Raw genomic sequence first — 25816 nt, 5'->3', positions numbered from 1 at the left:
CATCAAGCCTATTATTTGTGGTTGAGCTGGAGTACAGTATATATTTTAGAAAGCATCCCATCTTAATTTAAAGACTTCAGATGATGGAGAATGGAGCACATCACTTGGGGGCAGCAGACAGCAGACAGAGCCTGTATGTCCCCAGCTATTCTATGGGATCAGTGCTATATATGTGGTACACTCATTATTGTAAATCTTGTACTAGGAAATCTTAGCTAGTAATTCCTGTGCCAGGCATTCTTGCATGGAGTCTTACTTGGAGTGACAATGGAGTTATGCAAGCAAACTAACAAGCAGTCTGAGGAGGAACGCATAGAACGGAGCATAGTCGAAGCAATGTCTGCCCTGTTCTTTCCCAGGACACAACAGCTCTATCTGTTCGCTAGTCATTCTTTCTTGACACGTCCTACATCCTTCTTTTGGAAATTTAAACTGCATGGTCCAAAGTCTGTCCCAAATCACTCCCTAGGCAGCCTGAGTAGCCAGGTGTCTTTTGGATTTAGACAGGCTTACTTGGGCAGGATGGTTCCAAAAATTTGTGACCTTAGCATCTTATACACGTGTTGCATCATCTGTCTCTATTTCCTTTCTTAATTGATTTATTTAAGCTATAAGTCTCGTACATAAAACATAGGAATTGCCATAGTGGATCAGATCTCTGGTCCATTTAGACCAGTATATAAAAGTGCCCAGCACCAGATGCTTCAGAAAAAAGTGCAAGAAGTTCCATGGAAAGCTGATATGGGGTAATTTGCCCCCAATCCTCCCCGAGGGTCTTACCCTTACCCTTAATAGTCAGAGATTGGCTTAAACTCAGAAGTATGAAATTTTATATTCTTTCCAAAATTTGTATTAGCATTAGCTATTACAGCGAGGCGTTCCTGTTATCCATATAAATGTCCAATCCCTCTTTGAATCTTGCTAAATTCTTGCCCCTCAGTGACATCTTGTGGCAATGACTTCCACCGTCTAATTGCAGGTTATGTGAAAGTTCTTCCTTTTATCATTTTTGAATGTGCTACCTTTCAACATAATTGAATGTCCCCTTGTTCTTGTGTTATGAGACAGACAGGAGAGAAGTTCCTGTTGTACCTTCTCTAGGCTATTCATTATTTTATCATGTCCCCCATTATTCATCTCGCTAATATAAACAACCCTAATCTTTTCAATCTCTCTTCATATGAGCATTTTTCCAGGCCCTTGATCATTCTTGTTGCCATTATCTGACACCCAGTAGTTCTGCAATATCCTTTTTGGAGATGGGGTGACCAATACTGCACACCAATACTGCATATTGTTACAGAAGAGGCCATATGACTCATTTTGATGCATTATAATATTTTCTATATTATTCTCATCCTGTTCTTCATGTAACCTAACATCTTGTTTGCTTTTCTGATTGCAACCTTGGTCATGGGCAGAAGTCTTCACTAAGTTGTCCCCAGTATACCCAGGCCTCTTTCCTGTGCTGAATTTTGTATGTGAATGGAATGATAAAGAGACAACACATAGACTCCATCGTGTGTCATTACTAAACAGTGAGGGGTACTCTATACAGAACATGTGGCATGAACTTAATTTTCCAAGCACACCAGTTTGTGAATGCAAAACATCATAGTTATGAATCAGGTAGCTGTGAGAAGCTGACTATGTAGGTGGCCAATTGTCTGCGGTGGATGGGAAGCTGCAACTGCAGGATTTGGGGTTCAATTCACTTTGAACATTTGGTCTTTTGTTCCAAGCGTAAAAATATCAGAGCAGGCAGTTTATGCTGCAGCTGGCAACACTGGCAACTGGCAACATTTCTTTCCTTGATGCCTCCCACCATTATTAATCTTTTCATGTAGCAGTTTTATTTGACACAACCGCCAGGTGCCATGAGTGCTCTCTTTCTCTTTAACAGAGCTCCAGGAAGGCTGTCTCCAGCACCATTTCAAACTCAGATACAAGCACTGTTGCAGAACTCTCGTGGGCCGTAACACAGTCAAAATGAAGCTGTGCTCATTTAGTGTGCTGACACCTATAGCTGTCTTTGGCACTTGCCTGGCCCCCATTACCAGAGTATCTGGAACCTCACAATCTTTCATGCAATCTCAATCTTTTTCAGGTCCCATCTTTCTGTGAAGCTTGAAAGCTTATCTCTTCTACCACCAGACGTTGCTCCAACAAAAAAGATATTACCTCACTCACTTTGCCTCTCTCATATCCTTCAACAGCGGTACAAACAATCTTTAATGTACTTATCCTCACAACACCCCAGTGAAGGAGCTACCATTTTACAGGTAGGGAACCAGTCTAATAGGGTTGAAAGTTTAGACTGCATGCTTACATTTTATTTTCTTTTGGTAACCACTCTGACTTTTTGCCTATCACTTATAATCACTTAAAATCTATCTTTTGTAGTCAATAAATTTGTTTAACTGTTTATCTTTACCAGTGAGGTTGCCTGAAGTGTTTGGAAATCTGCTCAGGTTTACAAAAGCTGGTGTATGTCCACTTTCCATTGATGACGTGATGAACCAATTAATAAACTTAGAATCATAGAATCATAGAATCATAGAATATCAGGGTTGGAAGGGACCCCAGAAGGTCATCTAGTCCAACCCCCTGCTCAAAGCAGGACCAAGTCCCAGTTAAATCATCCCAGCCAGGGCTTTGTCAAGCCTGACCTTAAAAACCTCTAAGGAAGGAGATTCTACCACCTCCCTAGGTAACGCATTCCAGTGTTTCACCACCCTCTTAGTGAAAAAGTTTTTCCTAATATCCAATCTAAACCTCCCCCATTGCAACTTGAGACCATTACTCCTCGTTCTGTCATCTGCTACCATTGAGAACAGTCTAGAGCCATCCTCTTTGGAACCCCCTTTCAGGTAGTTGAAAGCAGCTATCAAATCCCCCCTCATTCTTCTCTTCTGCAGACTAAACAATCCCAGCTCCCTCAGCCTCTCCTCATAAGTCATGTGCTCTAGACCCCTAATCATTTTTGTTGCCCTTCGCTGGACTCTTTCCAATTTATCCACATCCTTCTTGTAGTGTGGGGCCCAAAACTGGACACAGTACTCCAGATGAGGCCTCACCAGTGTCGAATAGAGGGGAACGATCACGTCCCTCGATCTGCTCGCTATGCCCCTACTTATACATCCCAAAATGCCATTGGCCTTCTTGGCAACAAGGGCACACTGCTGACTCATATCCAGCTTCTCGTCCACTGTCACCCCTAGGTCCTTTTCCGCAGAACTGCTGCCTAGCCATTCGGTCCCTAGTCTGTAGCGGTGCATTGGATTCTTCCATCCTAAGTGCAGGACCCTGCACTTATCCTTATTGAACCTCATCAGATTTCTTTTGGCCCAATCCTCCAATTTGTCTAGGTCCTTCTGTATCCTATCCCTCCCCTCCAGCGTATCTACCACTCCTCCCAGTTTAGTATCATCCGCAAATTTGCTCAGAGTGCAATCCACACCATCCTCCAGATCATTTATGAAGATATTGAACAAAACCGGCCCCAGGACCGACCCCTGGGGCACTCCACTTGACACCGGCTGCCAACTAGACATGGAGCCATTGATCACTACCCGTTGTGCCCGACAATCTAGCCAGCTTTCTACCCACCTTATAGTGCATTCATCCAGCCCATACGTCCTTAACTTGCTGACAAGAATGCTGTGGGAGACCGTGTCAAAAGCTTTGCTAAAGTCAAGAAACAATACATCCACTGCTTTCCCTTCATCCACAGAACCAGTAATCTCATCATAAAAGGCGATTAGATTAGTCAGGCATGACCTTCCCTTGGTGAATCCATGCTGACTGTTCCTGATCACTTTCCTCTCCTCTAAGTGCTTCAGGATTGATTCTTTGAGGACCTGCTCCATAATTTTTCCAGGGACTGAGGTGAGGCTGACTGGCCTGTAGTTCCCAGGATCCTCCTTCTTCCCTTTTTTAAAGATGGGCACTACATTAGCCTTTTTCCAGTCATCCGGGACTTCCCCCGTTCGCCACGAGTTTTCAAAGATAATGGCCAAGGGCTCTGCAATCACAGCCGCCAATTCCTTCAGCACTCTCGGATGCAATTCGTCCGGCCCCATGGACTTGTGCACGTCCAGCTTTTCTAAATAGTCCCTAACCACCTCTATCTCTACAGAGGGCTGGCCATCTCTTCCCCATTTTGTGATGCCCAGCACAGCAGTCTGGGAGCTGACCTTGTTAGTGAAAACAGAGGCAAAAAAAGCATTGAGTACATTAGCTTTTTCCACATCCTCTGTCACTAGGTTGCCTCCCTCATTCAGTAAGGGGCCCACACTTTCCTTGGCTTTCTTCTTGTTGCCAACATACCTGAAGAAACCCTTCTTGTTACTCTTGACATCTCTTGCTAGCTGCAGCTCCAGGTGCGATTTGGCCCTCCTGATATCTTTCCTACATGCCCGAGCAATATTTTTATACTCTTCCCTGGTCATATGTCCAACCTTCCACTCCTTGTAAGCTTCTTTTTTATGTTTAAGATCCGCTAGGATTTCACCATTAAGCCAAGCTGGTCGCCTGCCATATTTACTATTCTTTCGACTCATCGGGATGGTTTGTCCCTGTAACCTCAACAGGGATTCCTTGAAATACAGCCAGCTCTCCTGGACTCCCTTCCCCTTCATGTTAGTCCCCCAGGGGATCCTGGCCATCTGTTCCCTGAGGGAGTCAAAGTCTGCTTTCCTGAAGTCCAGGGTCCGTATCCTGCTGCTTACCTTTCTTCCCTGCGTCAGGATCCTGAACTCAACCAACTCATGGTCACTGCCTCCCAGATTCCCATCCACTTTTGCTTCCCCCACTAATTCTACCTGGTTTGTGAGCAGCAGGTCAAGAAAAGCGCCCCCCCTAGTTGGCTCCCCTAGCACTTGCACCAGGAAATTGTCCCCTACGCTTTCCAAAAACTTCCTGGATTGTCTATGCACCGCTGTATTGCTCTCCCAGCAGATATCAGGAAAATTAAAGTCACCCATGAGAATCAGGGCATGCGATCTAGTAGCTTCCGTGAGTTGCCTGAAGAAAGCCTCATCCACCTCATCCCCCTGGTCCGGTGGTCTATAGCAGACTCCCACCACTACATCACTCTTGTTGCACACACTTCTAAACTTAATCCAGAGACACTCAGGTTTTTCCACAGTTTCGTACCGGAGCTCTGAGCAGTCATACTGCTCCCTTACATACAGTGCTACTCCCCCACCTTTTCTGCCCTGCCTGTCCTTCCTGAACAGTTTATAACCATCCATGACTGTACTCCAGTCATGTGAGTTATCCCACCAAGTCTCTTGAGCAGTGCAAGATGGTATATTCCTGAGGTACAAGGCTTGGAGCTGGGGGGATTTGACTGGTGCCTTTCTCTGTGTGATTCATGAATGGCTCTGGGAACATTCATACAATCTAGCTGGGTGTGGGGCTCCACATGAGGTTGTGCTGAGTGATAACCGTGCCTGGAGGAGTTTGCTGCTTGTCACTAGCAAAGCATTGTGAGAGACAGCCCAGGCTGGAAAGTTAAGGGGGCACAGCGGTCCCACTGTCCCAGGCTGCACGCCAGGGATCCCGTCCCGATCCAAAGTGAAGTAAGGCTACTTTAATGCTGAATAACAGCATCCACACAGGGGATTTAATACAGTTTAACAAATCCATTTCAAAGTCACACATTCAGTTAATTTGCAAAAAGAAAAGGAGTACTTGTGGCACCTTTTCCCTTTCTTTTTGTGAATACAGACTAACACGGCTGTTACTCTGAAATCAGTTAATTTGGTTTAACTTTCCTGGATGTTCCTGTGTATATAAGCCCATAGGGACTTTCCCAGGGTCACACAGGAAGCCTGTGGCAGATCAGGGAATTGAACCAGCGCCTGCTAGCACCCGAACCACTAGACCATCCTTCTTCTCTATAAATATATTCCATTAAAAATCCTGACTGCTGGATCACTGCGCATCACCTGGCTAACCAACTGTGATAAATGAAGGGTGAGGGGCTCTCCCTTTTATGGACACCAGCCAGCCAGTAGCTATAAAATCCCTCTGAGTAGTTGTTCTCTAATTGCTCTACCTGTAAAGGGTTAAAAAGTTTCACTACTATGCATAGGTAAAAGGAAGTGAGTGGGCACCTGGCCAAAAGAGCCAATGGGAAGGCTAGAACTTTTTAAAATTGAAACAAGACTCCCCTTTTGTTTGTCTGTGGTTGTTCTCCCAGAGAGAAGGGACAGAGCAGCTGTGCTGTAAGCAGCTTTGGGCCAGGTATGAAAAATCATCAGTATCGTACCTAGAAACTACTAATTTAAAACCCCAGATATATAAGTAGATCAGGAAATGTCTAGGAAGACATGATTAGATTTTTCTATTTTTATTTTTTATGGCTTGTGGATGCTTTTGTGCTAACCCCAGGTGCTTCTGTTTTGCTTGTAACCTTTAACCTGGACCTCAAGAAACTATTCTTGATGCTTAATCCTTGTAGTTGCTCTTTTTAAATCTAGCAGTAGCCTAAGTTCCCAGATGTATTTTCTTCCTTTTGTTTTTTTAATAAAATGTACCTCTTTTTAAGAACAGAATTGGATTTTTGTGTGCTAAGAGGTTTGTGCACGTGTTGTTTAATTAGCTGGTGGCAACAGCTGATTTCTTGTGTTTTCTTTCTCAGGTCTTCCCCGAAGAGGGGGTGAAAGGGTTTGAGGGTACCTCATAGGAAGGAATTCCCAAGTGCGCCTTCCTGGGTTCTCAAAGGGGTTCTGCACCTGGGTGGTGGCAGCATCTACCAATCCAAGGTCAGAGAAAAGCTGTAACCTTGGAAGTTTAATACAAGCCTGGAGTGGCAAGTATTAATTTTTAGACTTCTTGCAGGCCCCCACCAGTGCCAGACGTGCCAGAGTGGGGAATTAGCCTTGACATGTTTTTTTGTTGTTGTTTGGTTTTGGTTTTGGTTTTTTGCAGTAACACTTTTTAACCCTTTATAGGTAGAGGAATTAGAGAACAGCTACTCAGAGGGATTTCATAACGACTGGCTGGCTGGGTGCCCGTAAAAGGGAGCTACCCCCTTCCCCTTTATTTATCACACCAACAGTGGAGGCTATTGACATTCCCTTTATGTCACATCGGATTACTACCTCTGTGCTACTTTTGGCAAATATTCCTCATACATCCCTGAAGAAGCAGACATGGTACACTGGAGGAGACAAGTGAAGTTCCAAGTTACATTATGATCTATTGCAAAATATCCTGGGATAACTCTTAGTCACTCCAGAGTGAAAAAAGGTTGCTGTGTGATATACTTCATTATGTCTGTGTGCGCACCTGTGCACATAACTGTGTTCATGCATGTTTCGCGGTCATGTCTGGGTGCGTATGGCTGTGTCCATATCACTCATGAAATGACTTTGATGGTAACTGGTGTCACCACTTTTCTACATGTGCTAGAGGGCCGTGTGCTGTGCAGATTCCCTTAGGAGCCCCAGTCTGACTCAGCATCGCACAGAGCAATCTCTAATATAATCACTATTCGTCTTCACTTTCTACCTGCATGTCTCATTGCCAAAGCCGGTGCTAGGCAGAAGCAGACAAAGCAATGGCTTAGGGCCCCGAGCAACTCAACGGGGCCCCTTATTTGCTTTTTATTATGTGTTTTGTGTGTGTGGAAGCCCCCAATGGGCTAGCACCACCTCTGCTCGCTGCTGCACCTTTGTTTGCTTATTTCTGGAGAGACAGAGGTCTGGTCTGCAGTGCACTGCAGCCCTATAATGGTAAAATTATGTCACTCAGGAGTGTGAAAAATCCACCAAACCTGCCGACACAGCTACAGCCTCTGGCGAGGTGGATGAAGTACACTGGTGGGAAAGCTCTCTCCCATCGGCGTAGAGCGTCTTCATTAAAGTGCTATGTGGCTGTGCAGCTGCAACGTTTTAAGTGTAGACTTGCCCAGACAGTTTTAGAAAAATCCACTCACTTGCTCCTCAGTGTTTTGATTCTTAGAACTGATTTCCCAATTACAGGTTTATTTGCCAATTTGTGGAAGGTGTGTTTCTCCACTTCCTGTCCTAAACAACCGTGTAATGTTGCCACACAGTAGAAATCAGTTGCTTTCTTCCACCATGGAGGTGGCTGTATTTCAGTGATTGTTGAATGGGATGCCTGTGTATATAGTAGCTGTAAAGTGAAAAACCTGGTATGTGATCATATAATTAAAGACTGTATCATGATGCATGCGTACAAAGCAGGGTGGGTGTGTATTAAGATTGCACAGGCAACTTAAATTCTGGCCTTTCCTAACTTTTGAGTATTTGACTTTGCAACCTTTAACACTTTATTTAGTACATTATGTAATGTATGATGGTACCACCTAGCGGAGTCAACCAGGACAGGGTCCTATTGTGCTAGACACTGTATAAACATATAGTTAATGATATCCCCTGCCCCAGAAAACTTATAGTCCAAAACCCAAGACATAATAGGAAGATGAAACAAGCGAGCAAGGAGGGGAGTACAGGGGAACAAAAATAATAGGGTGATTTTGCATTGCCTAGTTATGTGCAGAATTTATAGCAAGATCTTGTTGTGCTTTAATGGCAAGTACCATGAGAATTGCTTCTGTACTACACTGCAATCCCTTCTCAGGCACAGCTCCCACCAATGTCAAAGATCAGATCCTTGGAGCTACGTTAAAGCATTGCTTTTCAAGGATTTCCACAGATAAGGCTTTTTGTCTGGCAATCTCTGCTCCTTGATTAAGCTATTGTTGGTATTAGGGAGTCTGCTTTGTCTATACTGCCCTAGATCCATATTTGTGTTTAAATGGTCCAGTCTTTTAAATACGAACAACAGTTTTGTTTTAGGGAACACTTGGAGGTTGAAAACTAAAAGCAAAACAAAACAACAAGCAACAGTGAAGGGAATGGGCCTTTAAAATACAGGCAAATGGATCTGGTTAGACAGAGAATGCAAACTGGATTTCTCTGGTCTAGCACATTTCACAGCAGCTCAGTACAGGAAAGGAAAATCTAAAGCTCCCCCTTTATCTCACATCATCATTGATCAAAATCAAGCAGGGCTCACTGGGGCCAGATTCTGATCTCCCAGACACTGATGCAAAGTTGGAATAACTCCATTGCAGTCAATGGTGTTACACTGTGTGAAGTCAGAGCAGCTAAGAGGGATAGGCATGTTAGTCTGTATCCACAAAAACAACGAGGAGTCCAGTGGCACCTTAAAGACTAACTGATTTATTTGGGCATAAGCTTTTGTGGGTAAAACACCACTTTATTTCAAGCCCTGATTTTTAAGTATACAGTAGAACCTCGGAGTTATGAACACCAGGGTTACCAACTGACCAGTCAATCACGCACCTCATTTGGAACCAGAAATATGCAATCAGGCAGCAGAGACAAAAAAATTTTAAAAAGCAAATACTGTATAGTACAGTACTGTGTTAAACCTAAACTACTACAAAAATAAAGGGAAAGTGTTAAAAAAAAAAGATTTGACAAGGTAAAGAAACTGTTTCTGTGTTTGTTTAATTTACGATGGTTAAAAGCAGCATTTTTCTTCTGCATAGTAAAGTGTCAAAGCTGTGTTAAGTCAATGTTCAGTTGTAAACTTTTGAAAAAACAACCATAACCATTTGTTCAGAGTTACAAACAACCTCCATTCCCAAGGTGTTCATAACTCTGAGGTTCTACTTATTATAAAATAGTGACTGGCCAAGATAATTCAGTGTAGAATGTGCAGGGATGCAGTGGTTTCTCAAATTGCTGCACTTGCTCAGGAATGACAGGCTTATAATCGGGACTGATGAGAAGAGGGGACCAAGGGGAAGACCCCTGTGAACGTGACTAGATTTTTGAAACAGGAAACCTAACTATTGCAGCAAGGAAGTTTTAGCAGCTGGGGGTGAGGCCAGTCACTGAGTGCCAAGGAGGTTTGGCTGCTGAGTCGTGGATGTGTGTTTGGGGAGGGCGTGGGTGGCTGGGGGAAGGGAATAAGAGGGCTTGACAGTTGGGTGCAGGAACAAATTCAAGGTGCTTAGTGTGAGGTATGTAGGAGGCCCGGGTGCTTGGAAGAGAACACAGGGAGATATGGCATCTGGAAGTAAGGGTCAGGCTGGGTACGCTTGTGCCTGGCTGGTGCAGGAGGGCTCGGCAGCTGGGAAGGGCACCTTCCTTGTCGCTGGGTTCTGCTGCCTATGTGACACATTTGGCAGATGATGTTCTCTTGTCTAGGTCCTTTTGTGCCCACAGCTATTACAGATTCCTATGCCTTATTCAGCTTGGTGATTACATGGCTTTTAAAAGGCTTTTCTCTTTTTCAGGTGGCAGGTGGCCACCTTTGACAGGCGCAAAATGGAACAACGCTAGATGAACAGCCAACAATGAACACCCGCAACAGTGACAGAGAGGAAGGAGGAGCTTGTGGCTAAGACAGGGACTCAGGTCAGCCAGGGGTGCTGGAACAGTTTTTATAGTGGGGTTGCTGAGAGCCATTTAACCAGACTGCAAACCCTGTTTAGAATGGAAACCACTTCAAGCCAGGGGGTGTGGCAGCACCCCGAGTTCCAGCATCTATAAGGAGAGCTGGGTTCAATTCTAGTTCTTTCAGTGTGACTTTGGGCAAGTCACTCAGTCTCTGTGAGCCTCAGTTCCTCATCCGGAAAATGAGGAAAATAGCAAGTCCCTTTGTATATTTGGATTGTAAGCTCTTTGGGGCACGGACCGTCTCTTACTGTATGTCCGTACAGTGCCTAGCACAAAGGATCCATGATTTTAGATGGGGCCTCTAGGTGCTACTCTAGTACAAACAATAATCGTCAGTGCTAAGTGGTCACCCTTAATATGCACCAGTTTTGCTTTAGCTGAATAGATCAGGTTACTTCAGTATGTGCAGTATTATCCTACACTTACTAGTGAAATACCTTGAATACTGCAAATATCAAAGTAAAGTTCTTCAGCTGTCTTAGGCCACTGGTAAGGATTTAAGGGTGAACGCTATAACATAACAACCCTAAGGAGTCAGCTAAACATGCAAAGTGGCAGTATAGACAAGACCAACTGACACTCAGATAACATTTTTTCAACTGAATTCTCCTGCCTTGACTGAAAACTTTCATATTGCAGGGCACTATGCTACACCTCTCTTTCCAGCTACAGTATCCACAACAGAGGGACACAAAGAACTGCCATAGCGTCAATTGTGTGAATCACAAATGTGTGTTTCATTCCAGTGCAATGAAGTTAATGAGCTCTTATCAGCTACTGGATCGGTGTTGGCAATAGAACAAACATCAACTTGCCACTGAAACTTTTAACTCTATTAGCCACCTCCCTCTGTGTTGTGTAATAGCTACCAGGTAGCTAGCTGGATAGTTTGCAGTGTTATGGTCGTGTTGGTCCCAGGATCCCAGAAAGACAAGGTAGGTGAGAGAATATCTTTTATTGGACCAACTTCTGTTAGTGGAAGAGAGAAGCTTCTGAGCTTCACAGAGCTCTGACAGACCTGAAGAAGACCTCTGTGAAGCTTGAAAGCTTGTCTCTTCCACTAACAGCAGCTGGGCCAATAAAAGATATTACCTCATCCACCTTGTCTCTCTCAGGTAGATAGACAGATCTGGTGGTTTAAAGTGTGAAATCCTTCCTTTTCTTTCTCTTTTTCTTATTCCATTTTGAATGCAATGCCTTTCAGTTTTCATTGTAAGCACTTTGGGACAAGAGACCATGGATTTGTCCAGGGTTGAACCCAAGAATAAATACTATTTCTAATACATTAGTGTCTAGAAGGATTTCACAGCTCCCTGACTTCTTTGCAAAATTCCACCCCCAACAGCCCAGGATAACTACATGCCTTAACTCTTGAGAAGATTTGCTTGACAGCTATTGGGGAAATTGACTTACCTGCGGTTCAACCATCCAGCTCTCCTCCCCTCTCTGAGCTGCTTTGGTGTATTTAAAAGCGGAATAAAGAGGGGTCTTGTCCTCCATGCTGTAGAGCGTTGCGAAGCGTGGCTCTTTGTTGTACTGCTGACAGATTTTCACATGGAAAGACTCCGTAAATCCTTCTGGTGGGGTTTCTCCATAAAAGAACTCATTGCATTCAGCAAAGCCAGCTTCATCCACTCCAACAACCCTGCCCTGGGAAAAGCCAGGGAAAGCAAAGATGCAAAGTGAAAATAAAATTGACATCTTCATGGTCCACTGCCTGGAAGCGAGAGAAGCCCTGTCTGTCTCTGCTGGATATGATGCAGGACCTGTGCTCTGCGTAATGCACTGCAGTGAAGCCAGAAAGCGACTGGAATCTGGGTGTACTGTACAAGGGAAATGAAATATGAAACCGCAGCCGTTCCCTGCAGGGAGTGAGAGCTTACTGCATAGAGCGCATTATGAAACTGAACACGTGCAGGGCTCTGCTGACACACGCCACACAAACAAATTACATCGGTACCAGGAGATCGCTCCCAACACTCAGAGCTCAGGGGTAATTCGGTGCAGGAGGGAGCTCGATAACTATTCTGGTTCCTTTGTTGCTCATTATCAGCTGACCAGGCCGGATCGCTGCTCAGAGCCACACAGTGGGTGGAGAAGGAATTCTCTCCGGGGCTCCAAAGGGGCTGGGGCAGTTCACTGTAATGCCAACCCCAGCACCCCTGAGAGGGGGTAGGTAGCATGTCCTCTCCAGCCACATGCTGGCTAATGTGTAGAGAGTTAGCAGGGTCTGGAGCCGACTTCTCTTTGCCACTTTCGGGATGGCTATCTCTCAAAAGCTACTAGTTACCTGTGAGTATCATGCTCCCCAGCCATGTTGTGCATGGCTCTGACGTAGGGTCAGAGGAAGAGGTGACCTCCCTCTCCCCTTTTGCACCTGTGCAAGGTGAACCACAGTCACTAGCCCTTAATGCTGAAAAGCCTCAGGCCCAAAGGTCTCACCTGACCTTTGCAGACCAGGACTGATTAACCAAAGGCAGAAATGCAAGAGAGTGGGAGTTGTGGGTGCTCAGCATCTCTGAAATCAGGCCCCTTTCAGGGTCTCATGTTGGACACACCAGAATTAAGGGACCCATAATCAATGGCCAAATATTTTGGCCAAATCTGCAAAAACGGTATTTAATGGGAAAACAAACTGGAATGAAAGCCATTCATCACTGTCTGTCGTGATTTCATCTGTCCAATGGGTATCTGTATATGGCACGTTGGTCAGTCCCATTTTTGCCTTGTGTGGTCAACTGGGTAAAGGGGGAGACTGTCCTAACAATGCTTCCATTGGAATCTCCCTGTCACTGCTCAGAGTAACAGCCGTGTTAGTCTGTATTCGCTAAAAGAAAAGGAGGACTTGTGGCACCTTAGAGACTAACAAATTTATTTGAGCATAAGCTTTTGTGAGCTACATGAAAGCTCACGAAAGCTTATGCTCAAATAAATTGGTTAGTCTCTAAGGTGCCACAAGTACTCCTTTTCTTCCTGTCACTGCTGGGGCACTGAAGGGCTTACAACAAGAGAGGAATGCAAATAACTGTAGCCCCATAGCATCCATTCTGTAAGGCTGAGAGGGAGCAGGTCAAATCCATCAGCAGCTGAAGAAGTGGCTTTTGATGAGAGGGGCAATGGCTGACAGGTAGGAAAAGGAAGGGTTTGGGAGCCTGACAAGAGATGCACAGAAATGAAAGTGAAGACTAAGTGTGGCATGTTGACACGAAGTGTGACCACCTGGCTAGGAGGGTGGTGGAAATAGAGAGAAAAGTGGAAGAAGGTGAAACAAGACTGCCTGCAGGCAAGGAGGCAGAATCAGATGCAGCATCAGACTGGTCATTTTCAGAACAATGGGCGTAGAGAGCATCAGGTGAGACTCAAGACAATGCATGCTTTCCTGCTGGGGGAGATGGTATATTGTCCCTCACCAAGACATCAATAGCACACAGATTAGATCCCACTTATATAATATTTTATGTTGTTATAGCAACCTCCAAACAAGGATCTCAAAGCACCTAAACCTCACAATCGTCCTATGAAGAAGAGAAGGATTAGCCCATTTTACAGAGGGGGAAACTGAGACATAGAGAGGCTAAAGTGGCTTGCTCAATGTCACACAGGAAATCTGTGGAAGAGCTGAGAATAGCCCAGCTTTAATGATGAGCTTCACCTACAAGGCTTCCCTTACACAGGGAGATGACGTCTAGGAGCAGTACCAAAGCAGGAAAATCTATTGGCACCTTTACTGTGATATTGTCCAGTGGGGGAGCCAGAGGTAGGCTGAGAAAACAGTCTAAAGAACAACAGAAAATGTAGTAAATGGGTTTGTTTTGTTTTCAGAGATATGCCTGGTTACCCAACCCTGACACAAAGTGTTAGTCACACTCAGGAGAGATCATGGAAAAGCGAATGCAGATACCACTGGCCTGAGCCCAGAAAAGCAGAGAATCGGCTTCAGCTCAAAACCTGGATAGAAAATCTGTGAAAAAGTACCTGGGAAATGAAGAACTGAAACCAGACATGAGGTGTTAGAGTTTGATTAAATGTCAGGCTTATACGTATACAGGTGGCACAGGGTAACATTTTCACAAGCGCCTAAGGAGCCTAACTCCTATTTTCACTGGGCACCCAAGTGCCTAAGTCACTTTTGAAAATGGAATGTAGGCTCCTAAGTCACTTTGGTGCTTTTGAAAATGTTACCCCTAATCAAGGATGAATTATATAGGCTTCAGTACAAAACCCCCTGAGGGAGGTGATGGGAAGGGATGACAAAAAAGACTAGCTGACATGAACAGGACTATTAGTTGTTCTCCAGAATCTCGGCTTTCATTTAAAAAGCCTTTAGCTGAACTGGTTGCAAAGAAAACTGTGAACATGTGACCTGAGTGTAACTGATGCAGAGATGACGTCTGCAGAGTTTGCAGAGAGTGTGAACTGCCCCGTTCATTTCAATGGACACTAACTATATGCCGGTGATGATGTCAACGTTGTCAATTAATTCACTACTCAACAAAGCATGGAAGGAAGGCAAGGAAGTATCATACAAGGAAAAGCAACACAATCTACTCTGAGATCTTACGTCAACCTAACTAGGGAAGTGTCTGCACTTATATTTCATACCAGCTGACAAAACAACTGCTATGCCAACTTAATAACTCCATTCCATGAGCAGCATAGAGTCAAAGTCGATGTAGTTAGGTTGATGCAGTCTCAGTGTAAACACTGCATTGCTTATGTCGACTGTTACTGGCTTTCAGGAGCCGTCCCACAGTGCCTCACACTGACAGTACAATCAATACACTCCTAGTGAGGATGCACACTGCTGATGCAAGGAGCAAAGTGTAGATATGCACAAGCAACGTAATTACTGTGGTGGCTGTATGCCAACGTAAGTTAGGTCGACTTAATTTTGTAGTGTAGACATGGCCTAAGTAACTGCTCATTTTGAGGATGCCTTACATAGAGGACATAACTGGATTCCTTATCCCAAAAGAGAGGCTCAGCTTTCTAAAGTTTGGGGAATGCTGATGTGCAATTTGTTTTAGTACTAGGATATCTGTTGTGTTCCCTGATTGTGGAGCCATATGTTTGTTTCCTGTGTGTAAGACAAACAAACTCAGTTAAATAACCCCCAAGGTAAGAGGTATTCCTTTTTACAGAGAGTCTGATTGGCTCTACAGCGCCAGTCTGATCCTGCATTCTCAGGCCCCACACGTACCTCATTAGGGCTTCAGACTTTCAGTTTTAACTGATAAGCACTGATAACACACCCCCAAGCCAAAAATGAAATTGGGGGTTATCCAGGAAACACATGAAAAACATGGGAAATGGTTATTTGTATCTAAGAGCTTGTGGACAAAGACCCGTAATTCATACTATGGGCGTGTGATTTTTTAAACAGCACAAACGTGCTGCGTATTACTTGGTCTGTGTGGACCCTGCTGGTGCACATTAAAGGTTCCCTAGTGCACTTTAACATAGTGCTGTTACAACTCATTGCAGTACATCTAACGAGAAAGCCCCCAAACCCCCAGTTTGGGGATACTGACATAAAACTCAAAAATTGCTTAAAAATACCCCCCCAAATGAAATTGATAACCCCTGTAAAATAAAGTATTATACCCAAACTAATGTTTCTAAGAAAAAGGACATCTCTCAAAGTTTGGACAAAATGAAAGGGAAGGGCTAAAAAAATCCAACCCCCTTGGCAACAGCAATGCTGCCTGGCTCGCTTTCCTTCATTCCCAAAATGAGCTTCTCATCTCTTTTTCTCTCTCTCGACTGGCCATGAATTTGTCTCAAATAGTTTATTTTTTATTCCCTGATTTTAAACCCATCTAGTCCAGCTGTTTACTGGAGCACACTCAACTCTGACTGCTTTTCAGACCTGCCACCCCCTCTCCCCTTGAGATTACTGCATGGGGCCCAGCCCTCTATATTTTTTGTTACAACTTGAGCAGAGAAAAATTGGGGGAGGAGAAGAGACCAAGGGCCAAATGCCCAGTAGGTGCACTCCATTTACTTGAGATACAGCAGCTGCCAATTTGGCCCTGCTTGTGGATAGTGCACATGCCCTCAGGGTGTTAGAGGGCACCTGTACCTGCATGTTCATTGTCTCCTGGGTGTGGGGGAAGGAGCCTTTATTAAATTAGGCTCGTAGCAGAACTTGGGAAAAATATTTTTGTAAAATAATATCAGGCCCCCACCCCCGCCCCAGCTGAGCCAGTGAGCAAACCAGGAATGTAGCAGGGCTCTAGATCAACCTGGAGCTCTACGCCTCCTACGTGTGCCTCAGCATGTCTTTCTATTTTGACCGGGATGATGTGGCTCTAAAGAACTTTGCCAAGTATTTCCTGCATCACTCCCACGAGGAGCGTGAGCATGCTGAAAAACTCATGAAGCCGCAGAACCAGAGGGGCAGTCGCATCTTTTTGCAGGACATCAAGAAACCAGATCGTGATGATTGGGAGAATGGACTGACAACAATGGAGTGTGCCTTGCACCTGGAAAAGAATGTGAACCAGTCACTCCTTGATCTGCACAAGCTGGCAACTGACAAGAATGACCCTCATTTGTGTGACTTCATTGAAACTGTCATGCACCACAGAAATCTGCTTAGACTCCACTGGTTAGGTAATGCCATTTATTTATGTTCCCTCCACCAACACCTATAAAGTTTTGGGTGGATGTATTATTTACTGCAGCCCTTGTATCATCAGCCTGCTCCCCCAGGCCCAAGAGAAGAAGAGCGCTCCCTTCCTTGAGATCTGACTGAAATGAATTTGGATTCAGCTAGGTGTGCTCCTGCCCCCTCAGCATTTCCTGTACTTTTTAATCTATCCTCAATTTATGGGCTAATTAATCCTCTAGCACCCACCCCCTCAGCCTGATTAGCTAATTGCATCCCAATCCCTAATCAGATTGCTCTGCGGGGTCTAATTAGTGCCAGAGTGATCAGAGGGTTGGCTCATTAGCTAGCTTCGAGCACTTATAAGGAGTAAAAGGACTTTGGGTGGTGATGGTACTAAAGGGATTTGGGAGGTGGAAGTATCAGAGATTATAAACTCTTTGGGGGTAGAGCAGTGGTTTTTCAAACTGGGGTATGCATAGCTCTAGGAGTACACAAGCTGTCGTCAGGGGGCATGCGAGAAAAATCCTGTAATGACGGACAGTGCATTTCATTCAGAAAGACTTGGCAATCTAATCATAGGTATAGTATGACCCTATTGCAGATGGAGGTACGTGGTAGACTACAATATTTGGAAAGGGGTATGCAGCCTAAAAAGCTTGAAAACCACTGGGGTAGAGGCTATTTACTCTGTGTTTGTACAGACCCTAGTAGAGTGAGGTCCTGACTGGTTGAGAGCACACTTAGGCCTTGTCTTCACTACGGTGGGAGATCGATCTAAGTTATGCAACTACGATCTAAGTTACGCAAGTGAGCTGAAGTCGACATACTTAGATCTACTTACCTCAGGGTCCACACTACGCTATGTCAATGGGAGACGCTATCCCATCGACTCCCCTTGCGCTTCTCGTTCAGGTGGAGTACAGGAGTCAACGGGAGAGCGATCTGCGGTCGACTTAGCAAGTCTTCACTAGACCTGCTAAAGCGACTGCCGATGCATCGATCACCATGCTTTAAGTGTAGACAAGCCCTTAGAAGTAGTGGAGCATGTTGGCTGAGGCACCTGAGCAGAGGGCTGGGCTGGGCTAGGATGTGACTTGGGGAAAAAAACATCTTTTATTTTGAATTGGAATTCAGATGTATGTTATTCTGGAGCATTTTGCTTGTATGTTGTCTATCTTCTGTTTTGGGTCTGTTTTCTTGTCTGGTTAGATACTAACTAGCTTTTTGGGGCAGGGACAGCATTTTCTTATGGGTTTGTACAACGACTAGCACAATCGGGCCTGATCCTGATTGGGCCTTTGCTCACTATCACAATCTACATATGTAATATAATAAATCTTGAATAATTAATAAAACCCATAGATCAGCATTATTCATGACTTGATCACAGTCTGTAAGTGCCTACCCGGGTAGGTAGATTTCAGATAGAAGAAGAATCTTCAATCTAGCAGACAAAGGTATAACAAGATCCAGTGGCTGGGAGCTGAAGCCAGACAAAGTCAGACTGGAAATAAAGTGCAGAGTTTTACCAGTGAGGGTAATTAGCCACTGGAACAATTTAGCGCAGGACCTGGTGGATTCCCCATCACTTGCAGTCTTTAAGGCTGAGTAACTTTCTAAAAAAATTGGCTGTGGCTCAGCCAGAAGTTATGGGCTTAACACGGGAATCACTAGGTGAAACTCTGTGGCTTATATTACCTGGGAGGCCAGACTAGATGATGTGATGGTCCATTTTGACCTTAAAATCTATTTAGGAGATTCAGACTCCAGATACTTTACTTCAGTGTATTGCTATTATGTATTGTTTGTTTGAGGCCCCACATAAACACATAGGAAGACCCAGTCCTTTACAATGTAAATAGACAAGAGAGAAATGGGAGGAGGGGAAATAGAGGCACAGAGGTGGTATGATTTTCTCATCTCAGAAGAGAGGGTGTGAGATTAGTAAAACCTGAGAAAACAAACCAGTCTGGCACTCTGCAGATGCTTTAATCAGCAGGCATGTCGTTAACCACACCCTGGGATTGCTGGCCTATTTGGTAATGTAACTATATTTTGGGGTGGGGTGCGGTGGGGAGTGGGGGGAGGGGCAAAGTATCTGTCAAATACTTTGTACCAGAAGATGAGGCTTGTGGGTCAGCATGTTGAGGAGCACTGTTAGATGGATTTGGTGAGTTTCAAAAGACTTCAACAGTTCTCCAACTCTTTCACAGTACGGCCCATTTTGTAAGGGCAAAATTCTCACCAAGGACCCCTTCCTCTCCTGCTTCCCTGGCGTGTGCTTCTCACAATGGGTCAGTCATGGCCTGGCAAGAAAGAGGCTGCAGGCCACAGGTAGTGATGGTACAACAGTGTGAGCACTGCTGGATTAGAGCATTCTTTTAAACCTGTGAATGTAGTACTGGATCTAGTGTGCTATGGATGAGAGGATGGGTCAGTTACCACAGTCCAGTCAGTCCTTGGCCTTGTTGCTGAGACAGACAAGGAGGATGCTGATGCAGGTGGGTATAGTGTAGTGCTTTTCAAATAGGCTACCAAGCTGACATCGAAGGGACACTACCGACCTGGGCTAGATTTAAATGTACAATCTACAGTAGAGGTGAAAGGTTCTAGTAGCCCTCTATCAAGTCCCTGATCCCCATCACTTACATATGAAGCTGCCTTACATTATGAAAAACATTGCTTCTTACAAACAAATAAGTGACTTTAACATCAGTAGCTGAGAGGAAAGTGGGAAATAATATTGACTGAAAATATGGTGCTAAAATGTGGTTGGCATATGGTTTTATAGGTTAGTTCACAAAATTTAGGGCTCAGTAAAGTGGACTTGGAGAAGAGTCCTCTGATTTAGAAAATGATATAAAAGATCTGAAGGAGGAACAGGCATGACCGCAAACCCTGTATGCAAAAGTGTCCCACTTTAGAATCATTGTGTTACTGTCGTGTATTAGAGTCACCTGATTCACCTGCCTTGTGAGGTGACAGCAACTTAGGTACTGCTCTGCAACGGGTGGTGTAAGTTTGGTTGAGGGGGCATCCCGTGGAAGACCCTAAGCCATATCATGTCAGCTTTCCCACAGTTCCTTTCAAAGAAGAGATTGGCACTCTGGGAGTATGTTCTCTGCCTTTTGTTTCCTTCAAAATGGACTTTTGTTTTAGAAAGGTGTGTAAGATGTGAGACACACTTTTGATATTTTGAAAAAAGAAAAGGAGTACTTGTGGCACCTTAGAGACTAACCAATTTATCTGAGCATAAGCTTTCGTGAGCTACAGCTCACTTCATCGGATGCATACTGTGGAAACTGCAGAAGACATTATATACACAGAGACCATGAAACAATACCTGCTGGAGAGTGGGGTGGGAGGAGGTATTGTTTCATGGTCTCTGTGTATATAATGTCTTCTGCAGTTTCCACAGTATGCATCCGATGAAGTGAGCTGTAGCTCATGAAAGCTTATGCTCAAATAAATTGGTTAGTCTCTAAGGTGCCACAAGTACTCCTTTTCTTTTTGCGAATACAGACTAACACGGCTGTTACTCTGAAACTTTTGATATTTTGAGTAATACCATGTCAACCTGAGGCAATGGCTTAGTGCTCTAAGCCTCCTGTATGCAATAACTAAACACCCTGGCACCATAGGTTCAAATCCTCACAGTTCTAGTTTACCCCGTCTCTGTTACAGTAGAAAAAGCAAGCATCTTGCAAATTTACTGTATGGAAGTCATTTGAAGAGACCTGAATTCTGCTACATGGCAATGTTACAGATCCCATGGCACTCACAGCAAAGGATTGCACTAGGGTCCATAATCAAAATCTGCCCTCTCACCCCTAAGTGTGGTATAGTGCACTGTGCGTTCTCTGGTTGCCCGCCTAAGCACTAAATGCATTTTGCTGGTGCTGTATGTCTATACTTTCTGTGAAGAGCTTTGTGCTTTACTGCCTTTACATCAATGTCAAATACTATTGCTGTGTAAAGACTAGAGAGGCATGTTTTGTACAGAGCAGGCGGCATCATGCAGGACAATGAATCACAATGAAGACAGGGAGAAGGATGGGGTGTGAATAGTTAAAGAAGAATGTGCATTCAAAGCGTTCAAAAATTCCTACAACAACCCCACCCCCACTATTTCCCAGAAGTCCCAGGACAAGCTCAGATAATAATGCTTCAATCCTCTGGTCTTGTCTCTGCATTGTGTATGACGTGCTACTAACACAGTTGTGTATTGTTCTTCTCTGGCCCTGGCATGCAGAAGTAAGTCAGGGACTGGAGACCCAAAGATCTATGTGGGGGCTGGGGAAGTAAAATTGATCACAACACAGTGGCTGGCAGGAGAGACAAAGTCAGGCTTTCTCCTCTGTGCTTTTGCATTTGAGCAGTTCATCTCAGGGGGAAGAAAGTGAAATCAAGCTAATTCTGTTGAGATCATCACAAATTATAGGCCAGAGAAAACAAGAAAGGTGTGTGGGTGGGGGGGTAGTGCACAAAATTCATTTTCAACGACTAATGTGGAATAGCACCAATAGAGGAACATGCAGAGGCTTGCCAAGGCAAGTAAAGTTTACAGCACCCTTTGTATGACACACCTTTTGCATTTACAGCAGTTAGTCAATTTAAGGAGACACACAAAAAACTGCATCTTGTACAGATAAGCTCTGTGCATATGCCTGAGCTGTGACATTAGGCATCCATCTAAAAGGGAAGTGAGCCGCATGGCAAAGCCTAGATCCCTAACTAAATGAGGGCATAACCAGGTAAAACAACTATATGTCTCAACTGCTAGCCCAGCAAAAACTGCTTACTCCTCAACTGAAGAAATAAGGGGAAGATGGAAGGAAATGACCTTTGCAAATCTTGAATCGCCCATGGAGGCACATCCAAACCTTTCTTGACCTCTGCTCAGTGCTCCAGAGGAAGGTGATGCCCCACTGTGACCCAGGAACCTCTTGGTATCAACTGGCAGAGGGCACAGGAGGTGCCTAGATTTTTTACAGGGATCCCCTGGATCAGATATATGAATAATTCACTAAAGAGTGGCATGTGAGATCTCTACAGTAGTCCACCAATCATCATAATCACTGTGAAATGTATGTCTGGATGATGTTTGTTTTTACTGAAAATTACATTCTTAAAGGCAGGTAACCAGAAGGTGACATGTCTCAGACAGATTCTTTTCAATCAGAAAGTAATAGACACTTATCCCTCTGTCTGGTCTTGTGTGCACTGGGCATTGAATGTCCCATTATGGATGGCTGTGGGCATACTGAGCCAAATGCTAATCAAGAGATTGCGAAATCTCCAAGAGAGGAAATTTACAGGAAGAAATAAACAGCAGGATCGGATCCTGGTAGGACTAAAGTCAGTGGATTGTTGGGGTATAGCTGGGGGTGCAGAGGCAAACCCTGGATCCTTCACTGAGGAGGCAGGCGAGCCATGTATTTATCTTATGAACAGAGGCCCACAGCCAAGCCTAGCTGTACAATGCTGGAAGGACTTTGGATGAGCATTGCTCTATAGGACATGACAATATCTAGTTAAGTCTAGGTTCTGGAATGTGTGTTATGATTTCATTTACTATGTTTGTTCCGATACTGTCACTTGCTATGACTTGAATCTCCTTACTGTACTTGTTTTCACTATAAACATATCTAAGTGCTGTGTGTTAAGCAGAGTGGTGATGTGAGATGGACTGGCTAAGCTGCGGTGCACTGATTCTTTGGAAACAGCCAATCTGTGAATACTGTGAATGTCCAGTGGACCAGGGGCTAGAAATTCAACAGAGATGCTCAGAGGACTTGGAGTGTGCCAATCCCTGACAAGACACAGTAGGGCCTGTGTAGGGGTGCTTGTGTTGCCCATGGCAAGTGGAGTTGGGGAGTTAACCCACTGAAGGCACAGACAAGGCTTCCACATGCTAGCAAGGTGCCTTGGGACCCGGGAAACATCACATACACACCCCAGTGTGCCGTGGCGGACAATTTCTTCTCAACCTGAAAAGTGATAATCAAGAACCAATTAATCAAGAATCAACCCAATATTTAATCCCAGTTACATGCCAAGATACCATTGTTTTCCAAGTAACAGTCCATTTTTAAAATCTGAACGGCAGTAAACTGGATTCTTCCCATTTGTCTGTGTGAAGACAATGCCAGGTGTTTAAGACTATTACAAATATGTAATCACACCCACTATTAGATAAATGCTTTGGACTGTGTGTTAATCCAGTAACTAAAGAGTTAATTATTCCCAAACCAAGAGGGAACACATGGTTTGGTCCTATTGGCTAGAAACCATGGAACATGCAAACTATGATACATTCTAAGGCCTGATCCTATTCCCATGGGAGTTGGTGGCAAATCTCTTAACTTCAGTAGAAGCAGGACTGGACCTGTAGCTTAGCTTGTTTTTAATGAGTTCAGAGATAGCTGCACTGAGATGCTGCTAAAAAAGGAAGGGCACAGGTTTCAATGCTGATTAGATTGGTATTTAAATCTCTTTCCCTCCTTGGAAACCCTTCTCTGTGCTACAAAGTTGGGACCCAGGAGAAATGTTTTTTCTCAGTAATTACCCTGATAGCCAAAACCCCATTTATCTGGAGGATTTGGATGTCACATAGATCTCTAAAAAAGAAAAGGAGTACTTGTGGCGCCTTAGAGACTAACCAATTTATTTGAGCATAAGCTTTCGTGAGCTACAGCTCAGATCTCTAGAGTTCATAGATTTTTAAGGCCAGAAGGAACATTATAATCATTGTCTGAGTTTCTGCATAACACAGGGCATAGAATTCTCCTCAATAATTGCTGTATGAAGCCCATTACTTCTGTTTGAGCTACAGAATTGCTTTTAGAAAGACATCAAATTTATATTTAAATTCTCCACCCATGGACAGGCAAAGAGGTTTGTACTGTAACACACTTAGGAAAGAACCACACGTAGCTCAGAGATTAAAGTAAGCTAACTAGAAAGCAGCGATGAAAAAAAGAAATGTGGGTAATTATTAGGAACAACATGGATATGAGTTTCCAGTGCAATACCATTGCTTGCTAAAATGGATAATTCCATTCTGATACATGGGAATCTTTTACAGAAAAAAAGACCATACATTGCCCTTTCACATTGCTTTGGTAGGACCATCAGTGAAATGCTGTGCTGGTCTCCTTTGCTTCAAATATATATAGAAAAGATATAAAGACAAGGTAGGAAGTGGTGCGTTGGTGATTTGCTTTTCTTTCTGGTCAGGCAATATAAAGCCAATTCCCCAGTGTGGTACTGGGGGCACTGTGCTACCAGAACTTCTCTATGATGGGTGGGGAGCCACAGATGAGTCATTTCCGACTAACATTTACAAAGGGATAAATTTAGCTTAGCTATTAGTAGAAATGTTTGGCTGGTGGGTTAAGACAGTGGAATAGTTTGCCCAAAGATGGACGCAAGTGTGGACACAGCTCAGGTACAATCACTAGACTGTGCATAAATATTGTGTAACTACAATTACCTGCTTTGGTCTAAGCACAGAAAAATATTTGATCCTGTAGAAACAAGAGAGTCTGTATCAGGATCAGATTGTCTCCTAAACAATGAGGCAAGGAAGTGAGCCCACTGTGTTTCAAAATGTCAGCTTGCTTTTCCAGAATCCTCCCACCCCATTAAGCTAAATTCCTTTTGGGTGACATTATGTCTTGTACGTGAGCTTCACTGAGGTCTTGACAGCAAGCTGCACGTGTGGTTGAATTAAGCAGCCTGAGGAAAAATCAGGAAATAAACAAAATGCAAGTTCAAATCCAGTGCCTACCAGGAAATGCCAATATGACATGGGATACCATGTGCTATCGTACCAAATTAGACCATTGGTCCAGGACGTTTGGCATTTAGCAAGTGGCCAATAGAGAAAGGCGACCACACCCTCAACCATGCACCTAGACAAGGGGACCAGATCCTGTAAGTACTCCTTGCAGGGGATTCCTACTGAGTTAAATGATTTGCCTGTATTGTTTTCAAACCTTGCGTTGGGATTTATGTGCAGGTGAATTACAGGATTAGGCCCCAACTGTGATTCGGGAGAAAAATCCCTCCTGACGCTGCAGTTTACGTGCTGATGTATAAGATTGTTTAACTAGAAATGTTTCTGTTGGGGGTGCCAAGGTAGGTGAGGTAATATCTTTCATTGGACCAATTTCTGTTGTCTCTCTCATATCCTGGGACTCACACAGCTACAACAACACTGCAAACAATGTTTCGATTGGCAAATTGAGAGCTGTTTTAATCTTTCCCACTTCAGTATCCACTGCTCCATCAGTCAAGTACTGAAAGGTTTGCTGTCTTTGTCTCATGCTTCAGAGATAGAGCACAAGATTTCTCCTATGTACTTTTTTGGGAGATTTTTCCAGTCAATTGCCAGTCCCCCATCCCAGCACTCTGGAATAACTGAATCTTTGTTTTGGTTTCCATGGGTCATTAACTACTAGAGTGCTGAGTAACACTCTCTTGGTATTTGCAGGAGCGAAAGGGTTAACGGACAGCAGCAGCGCAGTGGACCCCAGCAATGAAAAGGTTAATAGACGGTGTCAGTCTTGTGCAGCACCAAAAGACTTCCTGCACAATGGGGGCACAGCGGGTATGGCCAAGAACCAGCAGTGAAAGATGTCAGAGTACAGTTCTTAATACAGACAAACAGTGTAAAGCTGCCTCAGAGGCTTTTATTTATGCTCAAATAAATTTGTTAGTCTCTAAGGTG

General features: G+C 44.1%; 2 protein-coding genes and 1 long non-coding RNA gene across 3 annotated transcripts in view; 2 read left to right on the top strand and 1 right to left on the bottom strand.

Moving 5' to 3' along the window:
• The window catches only part of ENDOD1 (endonuclease domain containing 1), a 16758-nt gene extending 4216 nt beyond the window's left edge, over window positions 1-12542 (bottom strand). The window contains exon 1 of the mRNA XM_007059397.4: window positions 11883-12542. Within this exon, the coding sequence (XP_007059459.2) occupies window positions 11883-12176 (294 nt within the window). The 5' untranslated portion in view covers window positions 12177-12542. The remainder of the gene's footprint in view (window positions 1-11882) is intronic.
• Window positions 27-25816, top strand: LOC102945724 (ferritin heavy chain). Its single transcript, XM_043529193.1, has 4 exons — window positions 27-36; window positions 12233-12246; window positions 16721-17084; window positions 25580-25816. Exons 3-4 carry the CDS (start codon window positions 16748-16750, stop codon window positions 25717-25719), a joined length of 477 nt encoding a protein of 158 aa, XP_043385128.1. The 5' UTR covers window positions 27-36; window positions 12233-12246; window positions 16721-16747; the 3' UTR covers window positions 25720-25816.
• On the top strand, window positions 9584-11752 carry LOC122463018. Its single transcript, XR_006285956.1, has 2 exons — window positions 9584-9888; window positions 10307-11752. It is a non-coding gene; the product is annotated as an uncharacterized LOC122463018 (long non-coding RNA).

Source organism: Chelonia mydas, chromosome 1 (genome assembly GCF_015237465.2).
Source record: "Chelonia mydas isolate rCheMyd1 chromosome 1, rCheMyd1.pri.v2, whole genome shotgun sequence".
NCBI classification, from domain to species: Eukaryota; Metazoa; Chordata; order Testudines; family Cheloniidae; genus Chelonia; species Chelonia mydas.
The sequence above is the reverse complement of the archived record's forward strand: the minus strand, read 5'-3'. Positions and strand labels throughout refer to the sequence as shown.